At 39.3% G+C, this 22,358-nt stretch overlaps 2 protein-coding genes and 1 long non-coding RNA gene across 5 annotated transcripts; 1 reads left to right on the top strand and 2 right to left on the bottom strand.

Moving 5' to 3' along the window:
- Window positions 1-21: 21 nt before the first annotated feature.
- On the bottom strand, window positions 22-3,467 carry LOC104785262 (PHD finger protein At3g20280). 2 transcript variants are annotated; one of them, XM_010510450.3, is made up of 5 exons: window positions 3,326-3,415; window positions 2,786-3,226; window positions 2,606-2,696; window positions 2,395-2,508; window positions 22-2,008 (listed from the first exon to the last, which is right to left on the bottom strand). In XM_010510450.3, the coding sequence occupies exons 2-5, from the start codon at window positions 3,152-3,154 to the stop codon at window positions 372-374; spliced, it is 2,211 nt and encodes a 736-aa protein (XP_010508752.2). In that variant the 5' UTR covers window positions 3,155-3,226; window positions 3,326-3,415; the 3' UTR covers window positions 22-371. The 2 variants fall into 2 exon arrangements, with proteins under 2 accessions (XP_010508752.2, XP_010508744.2); XM_010510442.3 differs by having other exon boundaries at window positions 2,786-3,467.
- Window positions 3,468-9,010: 5,543 nt separating this feature from the next.
- LOC104785240 (uncharacterized) lies at window positions 9,011-16,929 on the top strand. The gene is made up of 4 exons (XR_767337.3): window positions 9,011-9,448; window positions 15,697-15,835; window positions 16,151-16,251; window positions 16,341-16,929. It is a non-coding gene; the product is annotated as an uncharacterized LOC104785240 (long non-coding RNA).
- LOC104785252 (putative BPI/LBP family protein At3g20270) lies at window positions 16,806-20,507 on the bottom strand. 2 transcript variants are annotated; one of them, XM_019227083.2, is made up of 11 exons: window positions 20,354-20,507; window positions 19,790-20,052; window positions 19,548-19,696; window positions 19,322-19,458; window positions 19,084-19,238; window positions 18,442-18,868; window positions 18,173-18,312; window positions 17,740-18,079; window positions 17,401-17,649; window positions 17,194-17,319; window positions 16,806-17,118 (listed from the first exon to the last, which is right to left on the bottom strand). In XM_019227083.2, exons 1-11 carry the CDS (start codon window positions 20,483-20,485, stop codon window positions 16,936-16,938), a joined length of 2,301 nt encoding a protein of 766 aa, XP_019082628.2. In that variant the 5' UTR covers window positions 20,486-20,507; the 3' UTR covers window positions 16,806-16,935. The 2 variants fall into 2 exon arrangements, with proteins under 2 accessions (XP_019082628.2, XP_087311459.1); XM_087455333.1 differs by lacking the exons at window positions 19,084-19,238; window positions 19,322-19,458; window positions 19,548-19,696; window positions 19,790-20,052; window positions 20,354-20,507 and having other exon boundaries at window positions 17,401-17,664; window positions 18,442-19,006.
- Between the last annotated feature and the right edge of the window lie 1,851 nt (window positions 20,508-22,358).

Here is a 22,358-nt window from a genome sequence, read left to right as displayed (position 1 = left end):
ATATTGCAGGACCCCAATCAGTTTAAACTTGAATAAGAAAAATCATTTTATTTTCACAAGTCAAAGCTTAACCTGAATCATGAATTCATGATACTATACAGTTCGTATCTTTTTAAGGCTGCCAAAATCTTGAAGTTGATCATACAATGGTTTGGCACCGTATAGAACAAAGATGCTACAAACCAATGTTATATTAAAACCATCATCGTCATCACTTTCTTACAATTGCTTTCCCAACCAAGTTCGTCCACAGCTTCCGAGTTCTGAATGTTCCCGGTTTCACTTAAAAATAAGATATGTAGATCAGAGAAACAAAGAAGAGAGAAGACGATAGTTGCTGGTAAAGTAATCCCAGATAAAGCTAAAGAATTCTAGGTAGCATTTGCCTCCTTTGCCGAATCTAACTTAACAAACTCGGGCTCTGAAGGCTGTTCCTGATGTCTATTATCTAAATCATTTAACCCTTTGCCATCCAGTGAATCTCCTGAAACATTCTGTAGAGAATCTTGGACATTTGTTGTTCTTTTCTCGATTTGTGAATGATAGTTAGATGACACCGAAGGCGGCTGAGATGCTGTTGTCTCCGACAGGTAAGCTGCATGCGCTTGTGGCATGGATGGTTCAGCGGTGATCTTTGAATCCTGATCTGACAAAATTGCCTCTAAAGATTCTGTTGTGTGGTTCTCGCAAGTTTCAGAAGCAAATTTCTCCCTAGCATTCAGAGTGTCTATATGAGATGTAGACTCTGATGGTTTCTCACACTCAGCAACATTTTCCAGAGGAGCTTGTGGTTCATATACAACATTTCTCATAAGAGCTGCATCGTCAGTTGCTTTTGCATCCTCACAATGTGACAATGCCGGTTGAGAATTGCTGCTGGAAGTAACAGTCAATGTATGAACTTGGGTGGTAAGGTCAGCTTTCGATACAGAATGGTCAGCAGTCTCAGATGCGGCTGAGCTGCTGTCACCATTTTTGGTAACGGTCGGGGCTCGGGCGACAAAGCTAGAAGTTATTGGTGCACTCGGGCTAGCACTTGAGGTTGCATTCACAGGAACTTGTTTACAGACACGCAATGAAGAAGTGCTGCTCATAGTGCCAACTGATGTCAAAGGTTTTGATATGGGACCATTGTTTATCACAGAACTTGAACATGCACTTGCTGTAAGCTTTGGAGTCTCAGTACGTGATACCAGTGCTGGAGAATCGGCTCCAGAGATAACACTTTCCCTACACCTTTGTGATCCAATGTTAGTAATCTTTGCTGCGCTTGCAGTTGTATTTGCATTTACAGTAGCAGTCCCAAAATGCGATGTAGTTGCTGCTCCAGAAACAAAGCCAGGGGAATTTTGTACTCTGGGAGTCGTAGTTACAATTGGTTTCTGTTGATTAACCTTTATATCCATCGATCCAATTTTCTTTGCCAAGGATGATTGAACTCCGGCTGTACTAGAGGGCACTTTTGCTGCAGTAGTAGTTACGGCACGAATTGTACGACCATATGTAGGAGGAAATGGCTTCCCATTGAATGCTTGCACACATCTTGAGCAATGCCATTCAGATTTTGGTACCCCTTTGATATTGTTTCCTGGCAGACATTTCAAGTGGTATGCTTTTTCACAGGCATCACAAATCAGTAGAGTGTCCATTTCTTTGATGGTAACATCACGCATCTGGCATGGCATTGCCCTGCTCATATACTCTCTTGAAGGTGGATTCCACAGAGAATACTGTTTAATCCGTGGTTGTAGAACTTTTTGGATAACCTTGGCGATTTCAATATGGTTGTTTCCAGACGAAGAAGTCTGACCATAATGCATCTTCTGCAGATTTGTTCCTGGGAATGTACCGTGCGGAGTTTGAGACATGAATGGCCTAAAGCTCGGATCTGATACCCTGACAGAATTTTGAATAGGAACCTTCTTATCTGGAGCTCCAGTGCTGAAAGATATGGTGGATTGAGATTGGGCAGACCAGGGTGCCGCATAATAGTTTGTGGAAGAAATTGCTGAAACAGAGATAAACAAGTGGTATATGAAACAAACTCAAAATCGAAAAAGAAAATGCTGATAAAAAAAGGCTAAAATTTATCATCTCTCACGACCAGTAATCTTTGCAAAATTTAAGCAAGAAAATGACAGCATTCACAAAAAGCATAATTATTTCTAGCTTGTAACTCAGCTGCAAGCCTAAAAACCTAGTGATTGTTCAATGTCTGTATTTGGCTGACAACCTTTACCAAGTTTATAAGTCCTATTGTATAAAGCAGTAGCAACCCAACTAGAATACCCTAGCCGCAAGAAAAGAGTTATATTTTCCAAATCAAAGGTTCAAAGTATCTTATCACTACAACTACATCTAGACAAAAATCAAAGGGGGATATGAGGGACTTACGAGTCCCTTGAGAAGCACCGTTAATTGTCATCTGAGGTCTCTCCATTTTCAAGTGGCTTCCACTTGTATTAACATTACTATTAGGCCACTGATGTGCCACAGAAGCTTTACTCGCTGCAGAAACAACAAAGGGTAAAGAAACAGTCACAACGCCTGTAGACAGAGGTTAGATGGTTTGTAAAAAAAATGCAGAGAGTATGATTAGCCGTACCAAGACCTGGAGACGCAACACTACCGTTTGCCTGTGACAATGCAGCTCCAGTAGATACAGTAGAGGAAGGATACCTTTTTACTTCTTCCATCTGGACAAAATCACCACAAAGAATATTGCATCTCTAAACAAAACTAAACCCAATTGAAATGAGCAATTTCAAAGAGATAAAGGCATTACCTTTCTTTTACCAAGGGATAGCTTCTCGGAGATAGTCAGCTTAGGTGCTCGGAACCCTAATCTCTGGTCTTGAAGCTTAGCATTCAAACCCAAATCTTCAATAACAGCTTTAACATCATCCTTACAGAGGATATCGTCAGGGGTAAACTCCTGACACAATCCAGCTAATTTCGACCTAGCTTCATCCATAAGCTCGAGTTCCAAATCCGTCGGAGAATCCCCAACTCGCATACTCCCTAACGCCGACAAAACCAAAACAATCTCGGCGACTCTGTTCATATCCTGAGAAAAACGTTGCCTTTTCGCAGGCGGTTCCAATTCGTTTTCTTCGATCATCGGAGTCGGTAAGACAGATTCAAGATCCCCCATCGGAAAAGATTTACACACTAACTAGCCGCTACATACATCCACGGTGAGAAAACCTGAGAGAGGAGAGAAACCCTAGAAGAAGAAGGGAAGGAGGGAGATCTCCATTGTTTCAAATTTTTGAAAAGGAAAAAAAAAATGAATTAAAAATCAAAACTTTGATTTATAACGAACCCAAAGTTACACGAAGCTGAAGACGAAGGAAAGATAGAGAGAGATTGATGAGAGAGACGAAGATCTTTTTGACTTTTTTTCCCAAGCTTTAGAGAGAGAGTAGAGAGATATATAATATAAAAACACTTTTTTTTTTAATTCTTCTTCTGATGTGAAGTTGGGCCAATATTTAAGAGGCCTGAGTTATCCAAACAAAAACCCAAAACAACTCTTCACTGGCGTCTCTCTTAGTTCACGTCCCAAACAAAAAAATCAACAAAATATTTTCAGTCCAGTGGTTAAACAAAATATGGTTCTCTCCCTGGGTGGACGGTTCGAATCTCCATTTTGATTATTAAGAAAAAAAAATACAAAACGACATCATTTTGCAATCTGTGAACATTGACTTAATTATTTCATCAGTTGACTAAGTTAACGATTTAATTGTGAAATCAAGCTATTTAAGTTCAGAATTTTTGTGACATTTTTCCATAAAAACATTTGGTAAAATGTAGACTAGATGGAAAACATTTGTGTCAAGTCTATAAATAAATATGAGTGTATGTGTATTTTAGTGCAAAATCATTGATAAACTGATGATAACTACCGCTTTGACTCTAAAGAGAGGGATAGCTTTTTCTTTTATTCTTATATAATTTTTTATGATCTATATTATAGTTGATTAAGTTTCTTTGATTTTTAATATAGATGATGTTAGTGTTATATATATATATACTAGACAAGGGTCCGCACATCATGCGGGTTTAAAAATTGTTTAAGAAAATAAATCATAAACCTTAAACAATTTTTTGAAAATATATAAAGAAATTTTATTTCCTAAAGTAAATATATAAATAATTTAAGTTAGAGAATATTTGTATTTACCTTTGTATATTTATTTATATTTATATATTTTTAAATTATTATAACAATTATTACAATAATCTAAAGCTAAATTATATCCCACTAAAACTTTTGCCAAATACTCATCATTACAAATATTATTATTGTTCAATTTCAAAAATGTTTCACAACTTATTCACAACATATTTTACATGCAACAAATTCATCAAAGCAACATCTAATAAGTAACCACATATAATTTTACTATATGTTTTACCATTAAAAATATGTTCTTATACCAAAAATTGTTTTATTGTTAAAGTATGCTCTTTATCACCACATATAAAATGTCTTCTAAAAAAATTAAACAAATTTTATGTTGCATTACTTTCATTTTAGCATACTTATAGTTCTTTTAATTACTAAAATTGTTTTGTGACATAATTTTTAATTTTATTAACTATGAAGGTTTTTTTACTCCAAAGATATTTTGGATGAACAACTGGTGAACATTATCTACTCGATTACAATGATTTTATGACTAACCCAATAAAAATTGAGAAATTGAAAGAAAGTAAATATAATATAATAAAAATCATAAATCCGGTTTGAAACCAATTTTAAAATGGTCTACCGTTCCAACTTCCCAAATTTGAAACCGCTTCTCAATTACTCGATCAAGCAGCTCTTGTTTCACCGGAATCATCAACATTATTCAGAAAAGACAACTCTAAATTTTGACCAGTTGCATCAACCACCGACTTATCTTCCAAACTTATAATGCTACTAACTGTATAATCACTTTTGGAACCTCCATCAGTGTTCCATCCTCGATTAAATTAACGGGCATTATATACTTCGATTTCATTTTATTGCTTCTGATAGATTTCATTGAAAAACCCGCACTAATCAAATACCCACCCACACAATAGATAGGCAAAATTATATCAAAAAAACAATTAAAGATCAAAGCTTTTGATATAAACATGTAATGTTATGCAGATATAATGTTATTTTCTTAATTAGCTGTCTTATTATGTTTAATGTTATTTTATTTTATTTAGATTTAATGTTATTTTCTTAATTAGCTGTTTTGAAAAATAATAATTTGTTGACATGTGTCGAAATCTCATCAGTGTACTTGACACATGTCATGACATGTTAATGGCTAATTAAAATATATAATTTTTTTAATATAATAAAAAAATTAGTTCAAACTTCAATTCAATCTTTTTTCCTGCCAATCAGTTCTTCATGCTTCGTTTTCTTTGCATGTGCCTTCACAAATCCAAATCTTTGATATGGATGGCACGAAATATATTTATCTTATTGTTTTCTTTTAAAATATAATAAAATCATAATTATCTTATGCTTTGCTTGAAAACTGTGATTTCTGATTGTTCAAAATTAACACGTGTCAGGATCTGATGAGTTTTTTTTAACTTTGATCTCTAATTGTTAAAACTAACACGTGTCACGATCTGATGAGTTACTAACTTTGAGAACTAAGGTTTATATAATAAGATTAGTGTATTGGTAATAAAAAGGTGTATTATTGAATTATGATTTTATATAAATATTTCCATAAAAAATCATAATTAAGGAAGGTAAGATATTATGGTTAACATTATTGAGTTTTATTACAAATAATTAATCCGAATTTTAATATTTATTCAAATGACAAATGATTAATTATGAACAACTTACAAATAAAAGGTTTAAACACAAAATGTACTTAACAAATGTTAATATAGATACTAAGATCATAATATGCAGATCGATCTTGTTTTAATTCAAATTATATAAATCATTGGAATGTAAAATTATGTTTATCAAATGATTAAAAATAGAATACTAGGTAATAAATAGTTAGAAAATAAAAGTGATGTTTTTTTTCCACACTTTTGCGTATTTGCATATTCCACCTTATTCGCGTCCATATCTAAAATTGAAACGTCGGGAAGAGAGAATTTTGTTAGTTCCTGATTTCTCGGAGAATTTTGTTAATTCCTGATTTTTTGGATAATTTTTGGATTTGTTGGTTCAAGATGAAGGTTTTTTTAGAGATGTGAGAGAGATATATATATAGGGAATTTGGCTAAGAATGCCATTTTTTAAAAAAAAATTCTTAGAAATGCTAGTTTGCTTATTTCCTTGTGCAAAATGCCAGTTTCGCTTGTTTAGGGATGGGAAAATGACGAAATTATCCTTTCGTTAAAAGAGGTGAAGAGAAGACGCAGACAAATTCAAAAGAACAACATTAATAATGATGGAACGTTCATTAATGGCATAGACAGGCTGTCAATTTAATGTTTTATTGTGTTAAAGAGGAGTTAATGGTCATGGCAATGATGCCATTGTTTAGGACTAAACCTAAACATATCTGAAGAAGTGAATTGGTGAAGAGGAGGTGGAGTTGATGGTTTTCGGACAATCGGAGGTATGTATTCGCATTAAATATTGTCGTTGGCCAAAGAAGCATGTCCTCGCATTTAATCTTGGAACCTGTAGATGGAAGACATCATGTGTTGAAACATGTTTTCGATGTTTCTGCAGATGGAAGACAGCGTGTATGTTCTAGTGGGTGATGGACATGTTCATATATTGGGGTGTGGAAGTTTTTTGTCCGTCATGGGCAAATGGCAAGATTTTTTTTGTCTATCGACAGAAAGACAATGTTTGTAGGGGTGAAGGCCAAGATAAGAGAGTTGTTGGGTGTCAAACAAGAGGAAAGCAACATAGATTAAGCTTTTGGCACCCATGAGACACAATTGCTATCGGCATTGTTTAGAATGTAGACAATAGTAAGATAAGGTAGACAACACTATACTTCTATTGTCTATCGGCATTAGAATGTCTATCGACATTAGATTGTCTATGGACAAGTTTCATTGAATTGTCTATCGGCATATTGTAATAGAGAGATGACAACATGGTAGACTAAAAAATATTGCATTGGTTGTACATCCATAATGAAGATAGACAAAAACAACAAAATACATGTCCACCGCGTGGGATAGACATACGCGAAAAGGTAGACAAAACATCAGAAAATACAATGTCCACCTTATTGGCACCCATGAGACACAATTGCTATCAGCATTATTTAGAAAATAGACAATAGTAAGATGGGGTAGACAACACTATACTTATATTCTCTATCGGCATTAGAATGTCTATCAGCATTTGATTTTCTATGGGCAAGTTTCATTAAATTGTCTATCGGCATATTGTAATAGAGAGATGACAATAAGGTATACCAAAAAATACTGCATTGGTTGTACGTCCATAATGAAGATAGACAAAAACAACAGAAATACATGTCTACCGAAAAGTAGTGAAAACATGAGAGAGAAAAAGCTCTCGGGCTCAACTCCCAAGATTTCAAAAGTTCTCCCTCAATCCTAGATATACTCCTCTCCGGCAGACCATGGTGGTATTTCCGCTCTGCTCTTCCCACTTCTAGCCATTGCTAAGTCTATGCTCCAAATTCTGTCTAGCTTTTGCTAAGGTTCTTGTCTAATTGTTCGACAGACAACAACCATGTTAGTAAAACATTTAGTGTTTTTGTACAATAACAGACTAATGTATATTGTGTTGTTAAAAGTAGTCCATCAAAGAGTGGACATCTATCTTTGCTGTCTGATCTGGTGCACCTGGGCCACATTATTGTCAGTGAGGACCCCATCAACATTACTGCAATGACGAGATATTCAGTTGTTGGTTAAGGGATAGAAATACAGTTTTTGAATAACAATTGTCACAATAAAGAATGGATGACCAAACAAATATGAACATGTGAATGGAGGACATATAAGATAGTGGTGGACATGGTTTTGATGGACATGTACCATGCTTGTTTAGATTGGTCCACTCAAAAAGACAGAAAGAAACTACAGGGGTGGACATATCTTGGCTGTTGTAACTGGTCCACCTGATGTATGATAGGTCATGCGCTTGCATCGTCATCAGACCTGTATTAGGGACAAACATGTCAACTGTGTCTGTTGAATCTGGTCCACTAAAACGAACAAGTGACAAAATTACATTCGACATACCTTAACTGTTGAAACTGGTCCAACGGAAGCAGAACATTCCTAGTCCATGCGTCGTCATCAGATCTGCATTTGAGACCGAACCACTCACATAACAATGAATTTGATCAATCGTGGGCAGAACTGCAGAAGTTGGAGGTAGACAATAACCTTGGATATGGGTTGATGTCAATTGGAGTAGCGGCGATTTTCTATTGAAGAAGATGATAAGACGATAGAGAAGAAGAATGAAGATTTATGAGGAAAGAGATCAACTGCACTTATTTTTTATTTTATTTTTTAATTAAAAGTGCTTCTTTGGACGTTGATGGGAAAAAGGCATAAGGATACATTCTCTTTGTGGCAGGCGGGAAAAGACAAAGGGGAAAATGACATTGATGATAAATAATATTACTGTTCATAGCAGTTTCGGCTATATTCTCATATATATACCCTTATATATATAATAGACAAGGTGAAGATAAATCATTTAGCACATCATTTTTTTTACAATCAATTTAAAAATATTACCGCTGAAAATATAATATAAAAATACATTATTTTTATTTGAGCGTTTAAAAATACATTTATCGAATATTTTTTGAAAAATTGTTTAAAATCCGCACACATTAGGTTGCAGTGTATATATGTCACATCTAAATCTAAACTGGTTAACTTAAAGACCATTCTCCATTGATGGTATTTAGAAGGTTTTGGCAAAATTGCTTAACAATAAAAGAGATTGTTAACTATATGCAAAGTTGGTCCAAATTGTCAATGGTCTACCTACTCTTATAAGTCAATGTTTTGACTTTGGTTAACTAGAATTGAACCCAAGACTTCAGTAGACTTCAATCGACCTTCCTCTCGATTTCTTCTTCGTTCCTTCTTGTTTCTTCTCTTTTGCGATTTCAATCCATCACCCCGCCAACTCTCTCGTTTCTTAATCGATTTTGTTGATTCAAAGTTCTATTTCACTCGATTTTGGCTCAAGAATTCATCTGTATCACTCTCACTCTCTTTCTATTTTCCCGACTTTCTCTTCGTCTCTCTCCCTCTCTCTCTTTTGGCGAGTGTCGATGGAAGAAAGCGGAACAATTAAATTCATTCCACCGGCAGCATCGGTTCATCAAATCCGTCGCTATCATCAGCTCTGTGGTTTTAGGGTTGATCAAAGCCATCGTTATCATCAAATCCTTATGTTGATCAAATTCGACGTTATCATCAAAAATCCCTGGTTAAATGATGCATCAATCTGTTTGTGTTGGTAAGAATCTCTCTGATTTCATTTGTAGATCATGATGAATTTTAGGTTATTTGATGTGTCATAAGAAATTAGGATTCAACGAATTGGGAATTGATGATGTTAGCAAAGTTTTAGGGTTCTATTTTGTTAACTGATTGGGAATTGCTAATTGATCTGTTTTGTTGGACATGGACTGCGCCCAATATGCCACTCGCCCCAACAAGACTCATTAATTGTGATTTCGGCCCGACAAAATTGGGAGCAGGTCATTAACATTCCACAGAGGGTAATCTCGGCATTTCGCGTTGGGAACCCTAGGGAACCTTAGTTCTACACTCGCCTATAAATAACATCATACATTTATTGAGAGGGGGATTCAGACCCCAGAGAATACCCAGAGAGCAATACTTTGCGTGTAAAACCGTTATTGTCTTTTGTATAATCCCTTTCAGCTTCCGAGCTCGTCATTATTAGCTTGTTAGTTCTCCTGTGAATTGACGAGCTCAATCTTGACTCGTGTTAGTGACGACCTCACGTTTTTATCGTTAATAAAAGAACCAGCTTCACTCTTTCCCCGAAAATCTTTATTTACTTAGTGTTGTGCAATCCCCAGTACAAACAATTGGCGCTCACCATGGGGCAAGAGTAGAGCGCTTCTTTTTGACGAATCAGCCGACGGTCCACATTACCATGAAGATTCAAGACTCATGACGAATTCCAGCGAAAATCTCAACAACACTTCCGAACAGCCAACGGAGCAACGATGGGGACGAAGACAAGAAATTTCCGTAAGTCCCTGATCGTGCCGACCTCCAGCGTTACCCACCTCGCGAGAAGTGGCGACCTCACGAGGAATGTCCGGACCTACAAATCCATGATCGTGCCGACCTTCGGCTCGCGCGTTGCTCATGTCGCGAGAAGAAGCGGCCTCGCGAGAAATGGCGACCTCGCCAGAAGTTGTTGAACACGCAAGTCCCCGATTGTGCCGACCTCCGGCTCCAGCGTCGCCGACCTCGAGGGAAGTGCCGACAATGGAGGAAATGCTGACCTCTTTCGCATCTCTCTGATCTCTCTCAATACAACGAAAACTACCAGATTTGCCGAGCAAATCCAGATCGCTCCCTCGATCCGTATTGTAGCGACTAACCATCTCCAATCCATAATTGCCGACCTCGCGATTGGTAGAACCAGAGAGCAGCACCGACCTCCGCTTATCGAAATCTCCATCATGCCGTGTTCCGACACCGCTCTCGTCAAACCTGCTAGTGGTTTGCGCTGACCTACGCTCGCCGCCGAGCTCAGCATCTACCTCGATTGAGGTCGACCCAAGAAAAGTGGCTTTGATCTCTTGAGTACCCTCGTCGGAACCTGCGACCGCAGATCTCAGATTCCGTGTGATTGCCGCCCACGATCAATCTCGGCTCAAAATGTCGACCTCCGATTCTGACAATTCCGACCTCATCCTCACCTATCTCAAGGTCGCTATAATCAACCATCGAACTAACACGATCATGTCGACCGACCATGGGCGATCTCACACAAAGGATGATGGACGGCGGCGGCTTAGGGTTTAGAGGGAGACCAAGCAAAAGAGAGAAGAAAGAGAAAGCATAGACACAAAAATAAAAAAAAAATAGAGGGAGAAAGTTTACCTTTTATGATGAGGAAGCAAGTGAAGAAGAAACTGCTACCACCATACTACCAGCGCTCGGCGCGCCGACCATGCAACAACGACCGAAGGCACCAGAAAACAATATTACCATTGCTCAAACGCCGGACGTGCCAATCCAACCTTTTGCTTCCGCACGTGACGAGCATCGTCAAACCCTAGCTCCAGCTATTGCCGACAACGAGTGGCGACATCGTCTACGTACTTATCCTAACGAAAATGCAACTGCAGGTCACCATCATCGAACATCTCGAAAACCAGGACAAACAGATAGCCGAACGACGCCATGCTCATAACCTGGTTGAACTCTCCAATAGTTTGGCTCGAGGATACCTCCCTAGCCCTCCTAGAACTAACCCTAAAAATTCATGACGAACTCGCCGATGTCGCGAGAGCTAGTCTTTTGAAATTCTCGAATACCTCGCGGAGACATGCTGACCTGGTGAGCAACCGATCTCGCGAGCTCGTTTCTCCTGGCGACCTGCTAGACTCTTCTCCGCTGTGGACTTGTCGAGCTCGTCTCCGTAGCTGATTAGCCAACATACAGACCTGTCGAGCATTCTGAAGCAAGATCGAGATTCTTTGCTAAAATCACGTTTAATGTTGGTAAGACTCTTACCTCTCCAATAAAAAGATGTTGTTCGCAACAGTACCAAACCGTGCAACCTCTGCTCTCACTATCGACGACAACTCCACAACCGTTATGTCGAGAGAAAGCTACACCAGCCTTGCAAAAACCAATCTCATCGACGTCATAGCCGCCAACCTCAAGCAGCTCCATTCTAGCGCCAACCACATGAGTATCAATCTCGAGAGGCTCCACCACAACTGGCTGAGCTCCAAACACGCAAGGTGTGAGCTCTAGAGAGCTAAGAAGTGGGCCGACCTCAAAACAATATCTCACGCCGATCCCGCGCATGCCGACTAGCTCATCAACACTCGATCTCCGCATCAACGAATCTAGCGCCAACTAGTTCATCAACATTTTGCATTTACCGAGTGCCGCTCTCATGCACAGTTCTTATACCTTCAAGCTCTTTACTTTCTCATCCGATCCCAATAAACATATTGGTTTCTCATCGTAAAACACACGTAAGAACCTCCACGCCGAGAGCTGACCAACTTAACATTTTCGACAGAAAAAGGCTACCGAGCGTAAACAAAATCCTCAACAGACTCTCATCAGGACTATTCAAACATGCTCACAACAAACAATCTCACTCGAATATTTCCCGACCCTTATATTCACCCTCAACACAAAGAAGCGTGCCGAGTTAAAAAAAAAAAAAAAAAAAAAAAGAACGCTCGACATATCGAGCTCGTCAATACTTCACAAGAAGACCACTAACAATAAATTTACACTCGCAAGAGTACATTTAATCACAAACAAGCTCTCTTGAACGAGTCCGTCTTAACGAGTGTCCAACTTCTAAATTGTCGCCCTGGCCAGGTGTACGATTTAAAACGCGTTCCACATGGATGCAGCGGTGAAATAATCCGCACTAAAAAGCAGAGCCCAGTCTTGCATTCAGCTAGCAGGCGGTCAAGTTTGAATAAGCCAAGTTCTTACTTGCACACTCTTGCCGACCTCGGGGCACCCACAGGGTAAGCCGGACACCAGGGCCGCACCTAAAAGGTACGACGAGCTCATCTCAACTACCAACCTAAAACTTGGTATTCGAAACACGTAACAGGGTAAGCCGAGAGACGTTTCGCCCCGTAAAATACATCTCGAAACCAAGCAAAGAGCCGAGCAAGTCTCGCACTAGCTTGAGGGCGCCTGGACTAATAAGCCAAGCTCCGGCTTGTAAGTTCTTGCCAACCCTAAACACCCACAGGATAAGCCGGACATAAAAGCCGCACCTAAAGGTATGGCGAGTCTGTCTCACCTACCACTTTACTTTGGTAAAGCACAAAACCGAGTTGCATATGAAACATAAGCTCGCTCCCTCACGGCAACGTCCTCGCGCTTAACGCTCTCGCTTAACGCACTCGCGTTCAACACCTTCGCTCAACGCTCACGCTAGGCGACGTTCTCATGCTCGACGACGCTCTCATGCTCGACGACGCTCTCTCGCTCGACGACGCTCTCTCGCTCAACGCCCTCGCGTTCGACGCCCTCACACTCAACTCCCTTGCGTTCAATGCCTTCGCTCAATGCTCACGCTCGACGACGCTCTCACACTCAATACTCTCGCGCTTAATGCCCTAACGTTCGAAGCCCTCGCGCTCAACGCCCTCGCGTTCGACACCCTCGCGCTCGCCTACCTCACGCTCGATGCTCTCACACTTGACGCTCTCACGCTCGCCGCTCACTCACGCTCTCGCGCTAGCTACCCTCACGCTCGACACCCTCACGCTCAACTCCCTCGTGCTCATCGCACTCACGTTCGACGCTCTTGCGCTTGCCTCCCTTGCGTTTGCCACTCTCATTCATGGTGGCGACCTCTACTCTTGCTTTCAGTGGAGACCTACTCTCTTATTCTCGGTGGAGACCTCTACTCTCGATGGCAACATCCACTTTACTACCTGGTGCCGACCTGCATTCTCAAGTTTGGTGTCGATCTCCACTCTCCAGCTTGGCGCTGACCTCACAACCTTCTCCCGCACTATCACAAGTGCCGAACTCAAATTGACGATCAAACCTCTTCTTGTCGCTCCCATGAGAGGACGTGGGATGCGAGCGCACAACAAAAACACCAATATTAGGAGCTGACCTCGGAGCTCGCTCCGATGGTAGGACAAGCGCCGACCTGGAATGAGGATTTTCTGTCCTCCGGGGCATCGCGCAGCGTTTCGCCGACCTCAGCTTCGCCTTCCTCGCGAGAACAAACCTCAGCACTCATCAATCCTTAAGGGCCGACCTCTCTTCACCTCTCGACCCCGCTCGACGACGACGATCTCACTCTCGCCGACCTCAGTCTCACTCTCGCCGACCTCAGTCTCACTCGGTGGCGACCTCAATCTCACTCGCCGACCTCAATCTCAATCTCGCTGACCTCAACTCGCCGACCTCCTCTCTTGCTCATATCGCTGATCACCTTTTTGGCTCATATTGCCGATCTCCACTTGCTAATCTCCACTTGCCGATCTCCATTTTGCTGACCATCGAGATCGACATCGTCAACAACCTCGTGAACATGAGGACTCCGAACTACAAGCCGAAGAGATCTCAACTTGCCGAATCGATCTACACCTGCTAGATCGGCATGACAGTTAACGCCGACCTCGGCCGCATCCTCGCGCCGATTCCCCTCGCTCGCAAGCTCGATCCCGCGATAACCAATTTTATTCAACAAACTCTCGGTCGAGCTGCCCGCCGAGCCCATCACCGTCGAGCTCGTAATCGCTGAGCCCATCACCACCAAGCACGTTATCGCCGAGCTCGTTATCGCCGAGCTTGTCATTGCTGAGCTCGTTATCGTCGAGCTCGTTATCGCTGCTCAAATCTTGTCCTCCACTCAAAGGCTCGGCCTCAACAAGAGATTTGCCGCCCATACACGCAGCAGCCTCGACCCGACGGTCGGCAAATCCATCTCCCTTGGCCACGCCATCCTCACAAGGATCGACTATATCCAGATCTTGCCGACTGCCGACCTCCGCCTCGCTCGCAGGACTGACCTCAAGCTTGACTTGCCGACCTCCGGACTCATCCACTCCGCCGCTCTCAAAACCGATTTCGATTGACCAATCCCTATCATCGGAACCGCTGACCTCACCAAAGTCACGCCGGCGTCCGAAATCCCTCGTGCCAAGCTCAGTCCACCGCTCTCCAGCTACCTCCGCTTGCCGACCTATCACCGCACTCAAAGTAAAGACCGCTGAACATTTGAAGGGTGTCTCTCGAAAGACGAGCCCGACATTTACAGGAGTCACTGTAGCAATTTCGGGAAACTAGAAGCAACCCAAGACGATCTGTGCCGAGCATGCATATTAACAGACAATTTAAGTACGTCCGTTGATCGCAGAAGAACTGTCGCTCTCCGGACTAAGGGGGGGACTATTGTTGGACATGGGCTGCGCCCAATATGCCACTCGCCCCAACAAGACTCATTAATTGTGATTTCGGCCCGACAAAATTGGGAGCAGGTCATTAACATTCCACAGAGGGTAATCTCGGCATTTCGCGTTGGGAACCCTAGGGAACCTTAGTTCTACACTCGCCTATAAATAACATCATACATTTATTGAGAGGGGGATTCAGACCCCAGAGAATACCCAGAGAGCAATACTTTGCGTGTAAAACCGTTATTGTCTTTTGTATAATCCCTTTCAGCTTCCGAGCTCGTCATTATTAGCTTGTTAGTTCTCATGTGAATTGACGAGCTCAATCTTGACTCGTGTTAGTGACGACCTCACGTTTTTATCGTTAATAAAAGAACCAGTTTCACTCTTTCCCCGAAAATCTTTATTTACTTAGTGTTGTGCAATCTCCAGTACAAACATGTTTGTTTGTATACTTTGCGTTGAATACTTTGTTTGACGTTCCTAACCTTGTTTTTGCTGTAGAATAAGAATCCGGATTTTTGAAAAAGTGTTTGATAAGGTTTTGTTTGAATTTGATATGTTTCTCTGTTTCTGATAAGTATTTCAATTACAGGTTAACTTACAATTTGATCCGAATGCAAGCTCAGATAAGGTACTCTCTTCTTGTGATCAGTTTTATTGAGGAGGAAAATCCCGGAAACGCTGCAGCTGCTCTTATGGCCCGTCGTGAAACTGATCAGTCTTAGGGAAAGGTTGGTTTTATATGCTTGCATATTTTCAGTTGTTCCTAAAACAACATAGTCTTGCACATGGGATAATCTCTTCAGGACCTTAACTTTTTTTTTGTTGTCTGGAACAAAGTTAGAATGTTCCTTTTTCTTAGTTGTATATGATTCAGAGAACAAAGTTAAAATAAAATATAAACTCTGGTTTCTAAATGTTGAGCTGAAATTCGATGAAGGCTAATGGTGTGCATTAGAGAATCATCAAACCTGTCACATGGTTTATTTTTTTCTGAACTTAGATATAGACCGACTCATTCTTGCTTACTTTCTTGTCTTTTGCAGGAGCATCATGTCAAAAACTTGTCATGGTTCAGTTTCAGTTGTAGTTTATAGAGATCAAGAAAACCCCGCGCTGATCACTTATCCAGACGTAACACTAAACTGTAAGAGTTGGGAATATGCATTTGGCGCTTGATTTGTTTGCACTTGATAAATCTGATTTTTGATTCTTATCTGTTTTTATGTCTGCTAGATTTGTCGTGTTTCCAAGGATTGTTTCTCTGCCCTGAAGCAGTCTCCTGATTGATCTGTCTTACTGTGTCTCTATCCCAAAAGGAGAAACATTTACTAAGCTTACTTGGGTAGGAAGAGATTACGATTTACATGGACGATGATCATTTGTTCAATCGGGTAGTTTCGGAAAAAACCGATGTCTACGGCTTTGGAATTTTCATGCAAAAGCTTCTGGCAGGAGAAGAAATATTTGAAGAGCTTTGTGGTTGGAAGAACTGGTGAGGCAAAAACAAAGTGCCAAAAATGTTGTCTGAATCCATGAGCGAGGGATGCATGGATGAGATCGTCGATCCAAAGATGCTAGTGGATAAAGTTTCAGAAGAAGAGCGTTACCGAATGGAATTTTTCCTTAACCTCTCAGAAAGATGCATCGGTCTTAGAGGGGAAGTTCCAAAAATGCTTCAAGTCGCCAAAGAACTAAAGATGTCAGAAAGATATCATTACTTAACCTCTCAGAAAGATGTCGTTACTTTTCTTTAGGCTTGGGGGTGTATCTTTGAGTCTGCATACTATACATTCATACATACAATATAAGAAGTGATACAAAAGAGTCACTAGTAGTGGTTTGTGCTAGTGCTAGTTCCGATATTGGTACCGACCAAAATGGCACTATTAGCATAAGCGATCTCTATGTCTTTTACCGTGAATTCGCTTGGAATCGGCAAGGGGAATCCTCTCTTGAGGCGTGTGTTTACGTACGGCAAGAACAAGGCTTCAAGAACCCTCGACGTAGCAGCCTAAAAAAAGCACATATCCACTTTGATACTAATCAAGTCAAATCTTTCTATCTCTAAATAATAACTAAAACTAACCTGAACATAGTTTGACTGAAACTCTCCAATTTTACTCCACGTCATTGTTGCATTGAAATCATTTAATCTGAGGCTACCGGTTAGGTTTTCATTGACTATTTCTGCAGAACACGCAACATTCATAACCTGCAAAACAAGAATCAATGATTAGGGATCACAACTTAAGTTGAATTGTTCAGTGTAGGGGACTAATAGTATTAAGCATACCGATGATATGCGTGCTACGGATAGGACTTTTCCAGAGTCTTGAACATCAATCGCTATGTCTAGCTGAATCGTCGCATCAATTCCATTCTCTGTGATATTAACAGCAGGAGGAGATGTTACTGACATGTTAAGCATCATTTTCTCATCTGGATAATGTTTGTACAGCTCTGGAAGGATGAGTTTCCAGTCAGACGTGCTTAGAATCGACCCGTTCTTTGTTTCCCCAATAACTAAATGCATCACCTTAGCCTGCATCAAAACCAACTTACAAAGTTTTTTTGTTCCATCATGCTCATCATCAATATCAATCCATAGACCTATCAAGATTTGAGAACTTACATTGAAGTAGACAAGTGTTGCGGAATTGAAAACTTCTTCTTCTATTGAAATTGTCACCATTTTGTTAACCTCACGAAAGAAGGAAGAAGAAGGAGATCCTGAAACTTTGACACCATCACCCTTTGGCATGAATAAACCACTAATAGCAACTTCAACCGACGAATTTCCTAATACAGGGTTTCCTGTAAAAGTGAGATTGACTGCAGCAGAGTCATCAATCTTTCTCTCCTTTGGAAGTGATTGTAAGAAAGAATCAAGCTCCTTCATCTTCTCCAATATTTTCTTAGAGACAGTGTTCTCAACAGTAGATATGATCGTCTTTTCAAATGCATCAACCACCCTGCAAAAGTAAAAATTCATCATTTATCTTTACAAAATCTTGATTACAAAGAAACAAGAAAAAAACTGAAAGTGAGATTCCACTTAACAATACCCTTGATACAGCCAAGAAGCACCACCGTTGATATGAATATCAATGTTTTCCACTGTACAATCACTTTCCCGAGAGGCAACCTTTAGACCTCCATTATCATCAAGCAGAGTGACAGTGGTTTTCACATCTATTCCTTTAACCTTTATCATCACAATCATTCACATGTTAATGAGATGAACACAACCAACAAGACCCAATTTGGGGTTTCGATAATTTTCAGAACATAAACCAAAAGCACATGACTTTTTCTTCTTTCCAAGAATCTTTACCTTAACAAAAGCATCTCCATGATCAGAAATCTCAAAGAAGGAAGCTCTATAAGTATAAGACCAGTCCATACTCAAATTTGCTGTCGCGCCTGAAACACTCAAAAAGATTCCATCTTTGCCAGTCTCGATCTTGGAAGAATGGACATCAACTGAATCAATCTGAATATTCGATAGACCCATTCGTACTTTCCCGATCAGAGGGATTCTAACCTTCTTCTCGATATCTGGTAGCTGAAGCGGAACCGTCGTAGAGATCACTCTGTTTATGAGAAAATCTTTCGCAAATTCAAGACCCGTTTTTGAGACGAGTATTGAGATGTGTCCTCCATCGTTGGATTGCGTCAAGGTCGATGACACTGAGATGCAGAGAACGAGTATCAGCAACACTTTCGTGAGAACCATTTCGAAGAAGAAGAAGAGTGGATAACTGAACTTAGCAAAGTAACGAAGAAGTTAAAATAGTCAACAAAGGGTTTGACTTTTGGTTTTAGAAGACTAATAACAACGAATGTTACATGTCCAAGAATCTGAATTTTAGACGTCTTTCTTTCTTACAAAGATGCAGACTTTGAATGTCTTGTCTTATGTACATACAAGTAGTGGAACACTTTACAGAGTTGCTAAGTTTGTTAATAGCCAAACCAAATATAAGGTACGGTTTGAAACTTCTTCTTGGCAATTCCTATAAGGTCGCAGTACTCTGGATGATCAAGCAAGTCGCGGAAGTCCACAAACAGTTTCTCAAACACCTTCCACTGCATCTTGATCGGTCTTGAATATGGATATGGAAGAAAGCCCTGTGCATTTTTATTAGAGATGTTAGTATTCTACAAATAAAAATGGATTTATGTTAAGACTTTGAAGGTAGCCCTGCCCTTACATCATATTCTTGTGCGATTGATTTTAGCACGATGAATGTATGTTTCGTGTCCTCTAAATTGTCGAGAAGAGCCAGCCAGATCTTTGTCGTAAGCTCATCAGCTTCTTCTTTCGATTTTCCAGAGACAATCAATTGGTCTGCGCTACCAAAAATGTCATTAACAAATGAACATATGAGATTTATTAAGCAGAGTCGGTTGTATAACCAAACAAGCAGCTCATATTACCGATGAGGGTTCCGTGCAAGATGCCTGAAGCAGGAGTAGTGGAAAGTTGAAGCTGGTCTTTCAAGAACAAGTAAATATGTCCAAGCATCTCATCTATGTCTGTCTCCACACCTAATATGTTTCTACTGATGTATAAAGCCACATATCTCCTGCAGCTCAAAACAAGGCTATTAAGTTTCTTGAATCTAACTATAGATATTCTATAAATATTCAGCTAGCATTTTCATAGGGTATGAAGTCACCGTTTGCTTAATCCTTGCCGGATTGGTCCAGTCCATCTCTTAGTTTTGCTAGCAAGAGGATACAAACGATTAAGAGCAGCCTGCCATAAGCATTCTCCGCGGAATAAATTCGCCCACTGTTTTCTAACACATGATATTTGATCCCACTTTGTTATTGGAACTCGTATAAATATCTCTATCAAGAGATCCTCTGAAAGCTTTCCGAATGGACTCTCATCTTTAATTGTCGGCTCAGTGTCATCTTTGTTACCGTTCATACTATCCTGCAACATATGTTTACTACATATAGGGGTACGTTTTTTTGAGAAAATAAAACACCAAAACAAAAAAAAAATTGAAAAGGAGACACTAACCCATAAAAACATCATCAGTGTCACCAAATATTCCATCGAAATCAAACAGAACATTATTGATTAAAAAGCAAAGGACAAAGGCAAAACAACCCAAATAAAAACCTTTAGTTCAGTTCTAAGCAAAAAGCAATTAATTTTGATTTGAAGTCATAAAAGAAACTCAACAACAAAGGTCCCTCTGTCAAGAAAACCCATAAAAGAAAAAAGATACCTCTCTTGTAGAACTAGAGAAGTCAAACTTGTCTCTCACATGTAGAAAATAAAACGGCCTAAAGATGATGATAACACAGGTACAAGATGGGTGAAAGAAGATCCAATCGGCCAAATGATCCCATGACCACATATGCTCTCTAATTCGGTTTAATCCAATCCCAGTCAAACCGAACCTTTAACCAAAGTAGATTTTGAAAAACCAAACCAATGTAATGTAAGCAAAGTCAAGACATTTTTTTTTAAATGAGTTAAATCATAGTAGTACATTTTATTTTTAAAAATACACATACTGATATAGTACTTTTAATTTTAACCCATATTAATTCAATATTGCAAATATACCAAAAAAAAAAAACTGTAAAATATATATTAAAAACAAAGAAACTCAATAAACATTTAATATACAAAATCATAAAAATTATATATTAAATAAAAAAATTGGTAAATCCTAATTAGGTGGAATAAAACAAAATTAGAAATTTTCTGCAAAAGTGGCAATAAGAGATAAGTATTTGAAGGAGTGATCTGTTGACAAATCAGAGAAGAACAATAGCATCAATGCAGTAGCAAGGCTGATGAGAGGATGGATCTGCTTCCAAGAACGGTTGCATGTGTGCACGAGGTTTGTTCTTTAAACTCGTTACCTTATATTTTTTAACATGTTTAATTTATTAACGCTTGCACCAATCCTCACGAAAATACCTAAATACCTCCACAAAGATGAGCAGCTTTCGGATGACAAGTTTTAGTGTTGTGTTGTTTATGAAACTTAGCACATATCAAATTGAAAATTTAAATAATTTATATTATAAAATTTTGATATCTTATATTAGTTTTAACCATCTCATCATATAATTTTGATATTCTATATTTAATACATCGTTTGAATATCATAATTCATTCCATCATGTAACACATTACATTTAACATGTAGCCTTCTATATGATCATTATAATCATTCCAAATCTGCTCATAATCTGGTATGACTTCATGGCTTAGTTGGAGGATTTCTTTCTGTTCAGGTAAGAGAATATGAAAGATACCATCTTAAAAAAAAAAAACGGAAACCTAAAATTTGACTGCAAAAATTAAATGACTCTGAAACATGATCATCATCGTATTTATCTTTTGACGTCTTCCGCAAGTTTCGCATGAGATCTTGCGTAATTTACACATTCCAACTTTTATGCGTCCATATCCAAAATTGAAACGTCAGGAAGTGAGAGAATTTTGTTAGTTCCTGATTTCTCGAAGAATTTTATTAATTCCTGATTTTTTGGAGAATTTTTGGATTTATTGGTTCAAAGATTAGAGTTTTTTTAGAGATGTGAGATATATATATAACGTATAAATACCCTTATATATACAGTAGATAAGGTGAAGATAAATCATTTAGCACATCATTTTTTTAAAATTAATTTAAAAATATTACCGTTTAAAATGTAATATATAAATCATTTACCGTTTAAAATGTAATATATAAAAAAAAATATTCAGCTAGCTCTTTCATAGGTCATGAAATCAGTGTTTGCTTAATCCTTGAGGGATTGGTCCAGTCCATCTCTTAGTTTTGCTAGCAAGAGGATACACACGATTAAGAGCAGCCTGCCATAAGCATTCTCCGCGGAGTAAATTCGCCCACTGTTTTCTAACACAAGATATTTGATCCCACTTTGTTATTGGAACTCTGATAAATATCTCTATCAAGAGATCATCTGAAAGCTTCCCGAATGGACTCTCATCTTTAATTGTCGGCTCAGTGTCATTTTGTTCCGGTTCATACTTATCCTGCAGCATATGTTTACATATAAGTCTTCAAGAATACAGAAAACTAGGGAGAGCTAAACTTTTTTTTTTTTTTTGAGCAAATAAAAGACCAAAACAAAAAGAAGACACTAACATGCAAGATGTCGAAATCAAACATAGCATTATTGATAACGCCCAAGTATGTCTACAAGAGTAACAAACTGTCAAACACAACCCTACCTGAGAAGCATATCTTA

Source organism: Camelina sativa, chromosome 1, assembly GCF_030686135.1.
Source record: "Camelina sativa cultivar CO46 ecotype springtype chromosome 1, ASM3068613v1".
Lineage (NCBI taxonomy): Eukaryota > Viridiplantae > Streptophyta > Magnoliopsida > Brassicales > Brassicaceae > Camelina > Camelina sativa.
Note: the sequence above shows the minus strand (reverse complement) of the source record. Positions and strands in the feature narration are given on the sequence as shown.

Bases quoted from the DNA above. Each gene is read 5' to 3' on its own strand.
- LOC104785252 (XM_019227083.2), bottom strand. From the start codon at position 20,485: ATGTGGTCATGGGATCATTTGGCCGATTGGATCTTCTTTCACCCATCT. The intron at 18,869-19,083 runs GTTTGGCTATTA...TGCTAAGTTCAG, and splicing joins CAAACCGTACCTTATATTTG to TTATCCACTCTTCTTCTTCT. The intron at 17,119-17,193 runs GTTAGTTTTAGT...TGCTTTTTTTAG, and splicing joins TTCAGTCAAACTATGTTCAG to GCTGCTACGTCGAGGGTTCT.
- LOC104785262 (XM_010510442.3), bottom strand. From the start codon at position 3,154: ATGGGGGATCTTGAATCTGTCTTACCGACTCCGATGATCGAAGAAAAC. The intron at 2,509-2,605 runs GTACGGCTAATC...TTGTTTCTGCAG, and splicing joins TGTTGCGTCTCCAGGTCTTG to CGAGTAAAGCTTCTGTGGCA. The intron at 2,009-2,394 runs GTAAGTCCCTCA...TCTCTGTTTCAG, and splicing joins CGGTGCTTCTCAAGGGACTC to CAATTTCTTCCACAAACTAT.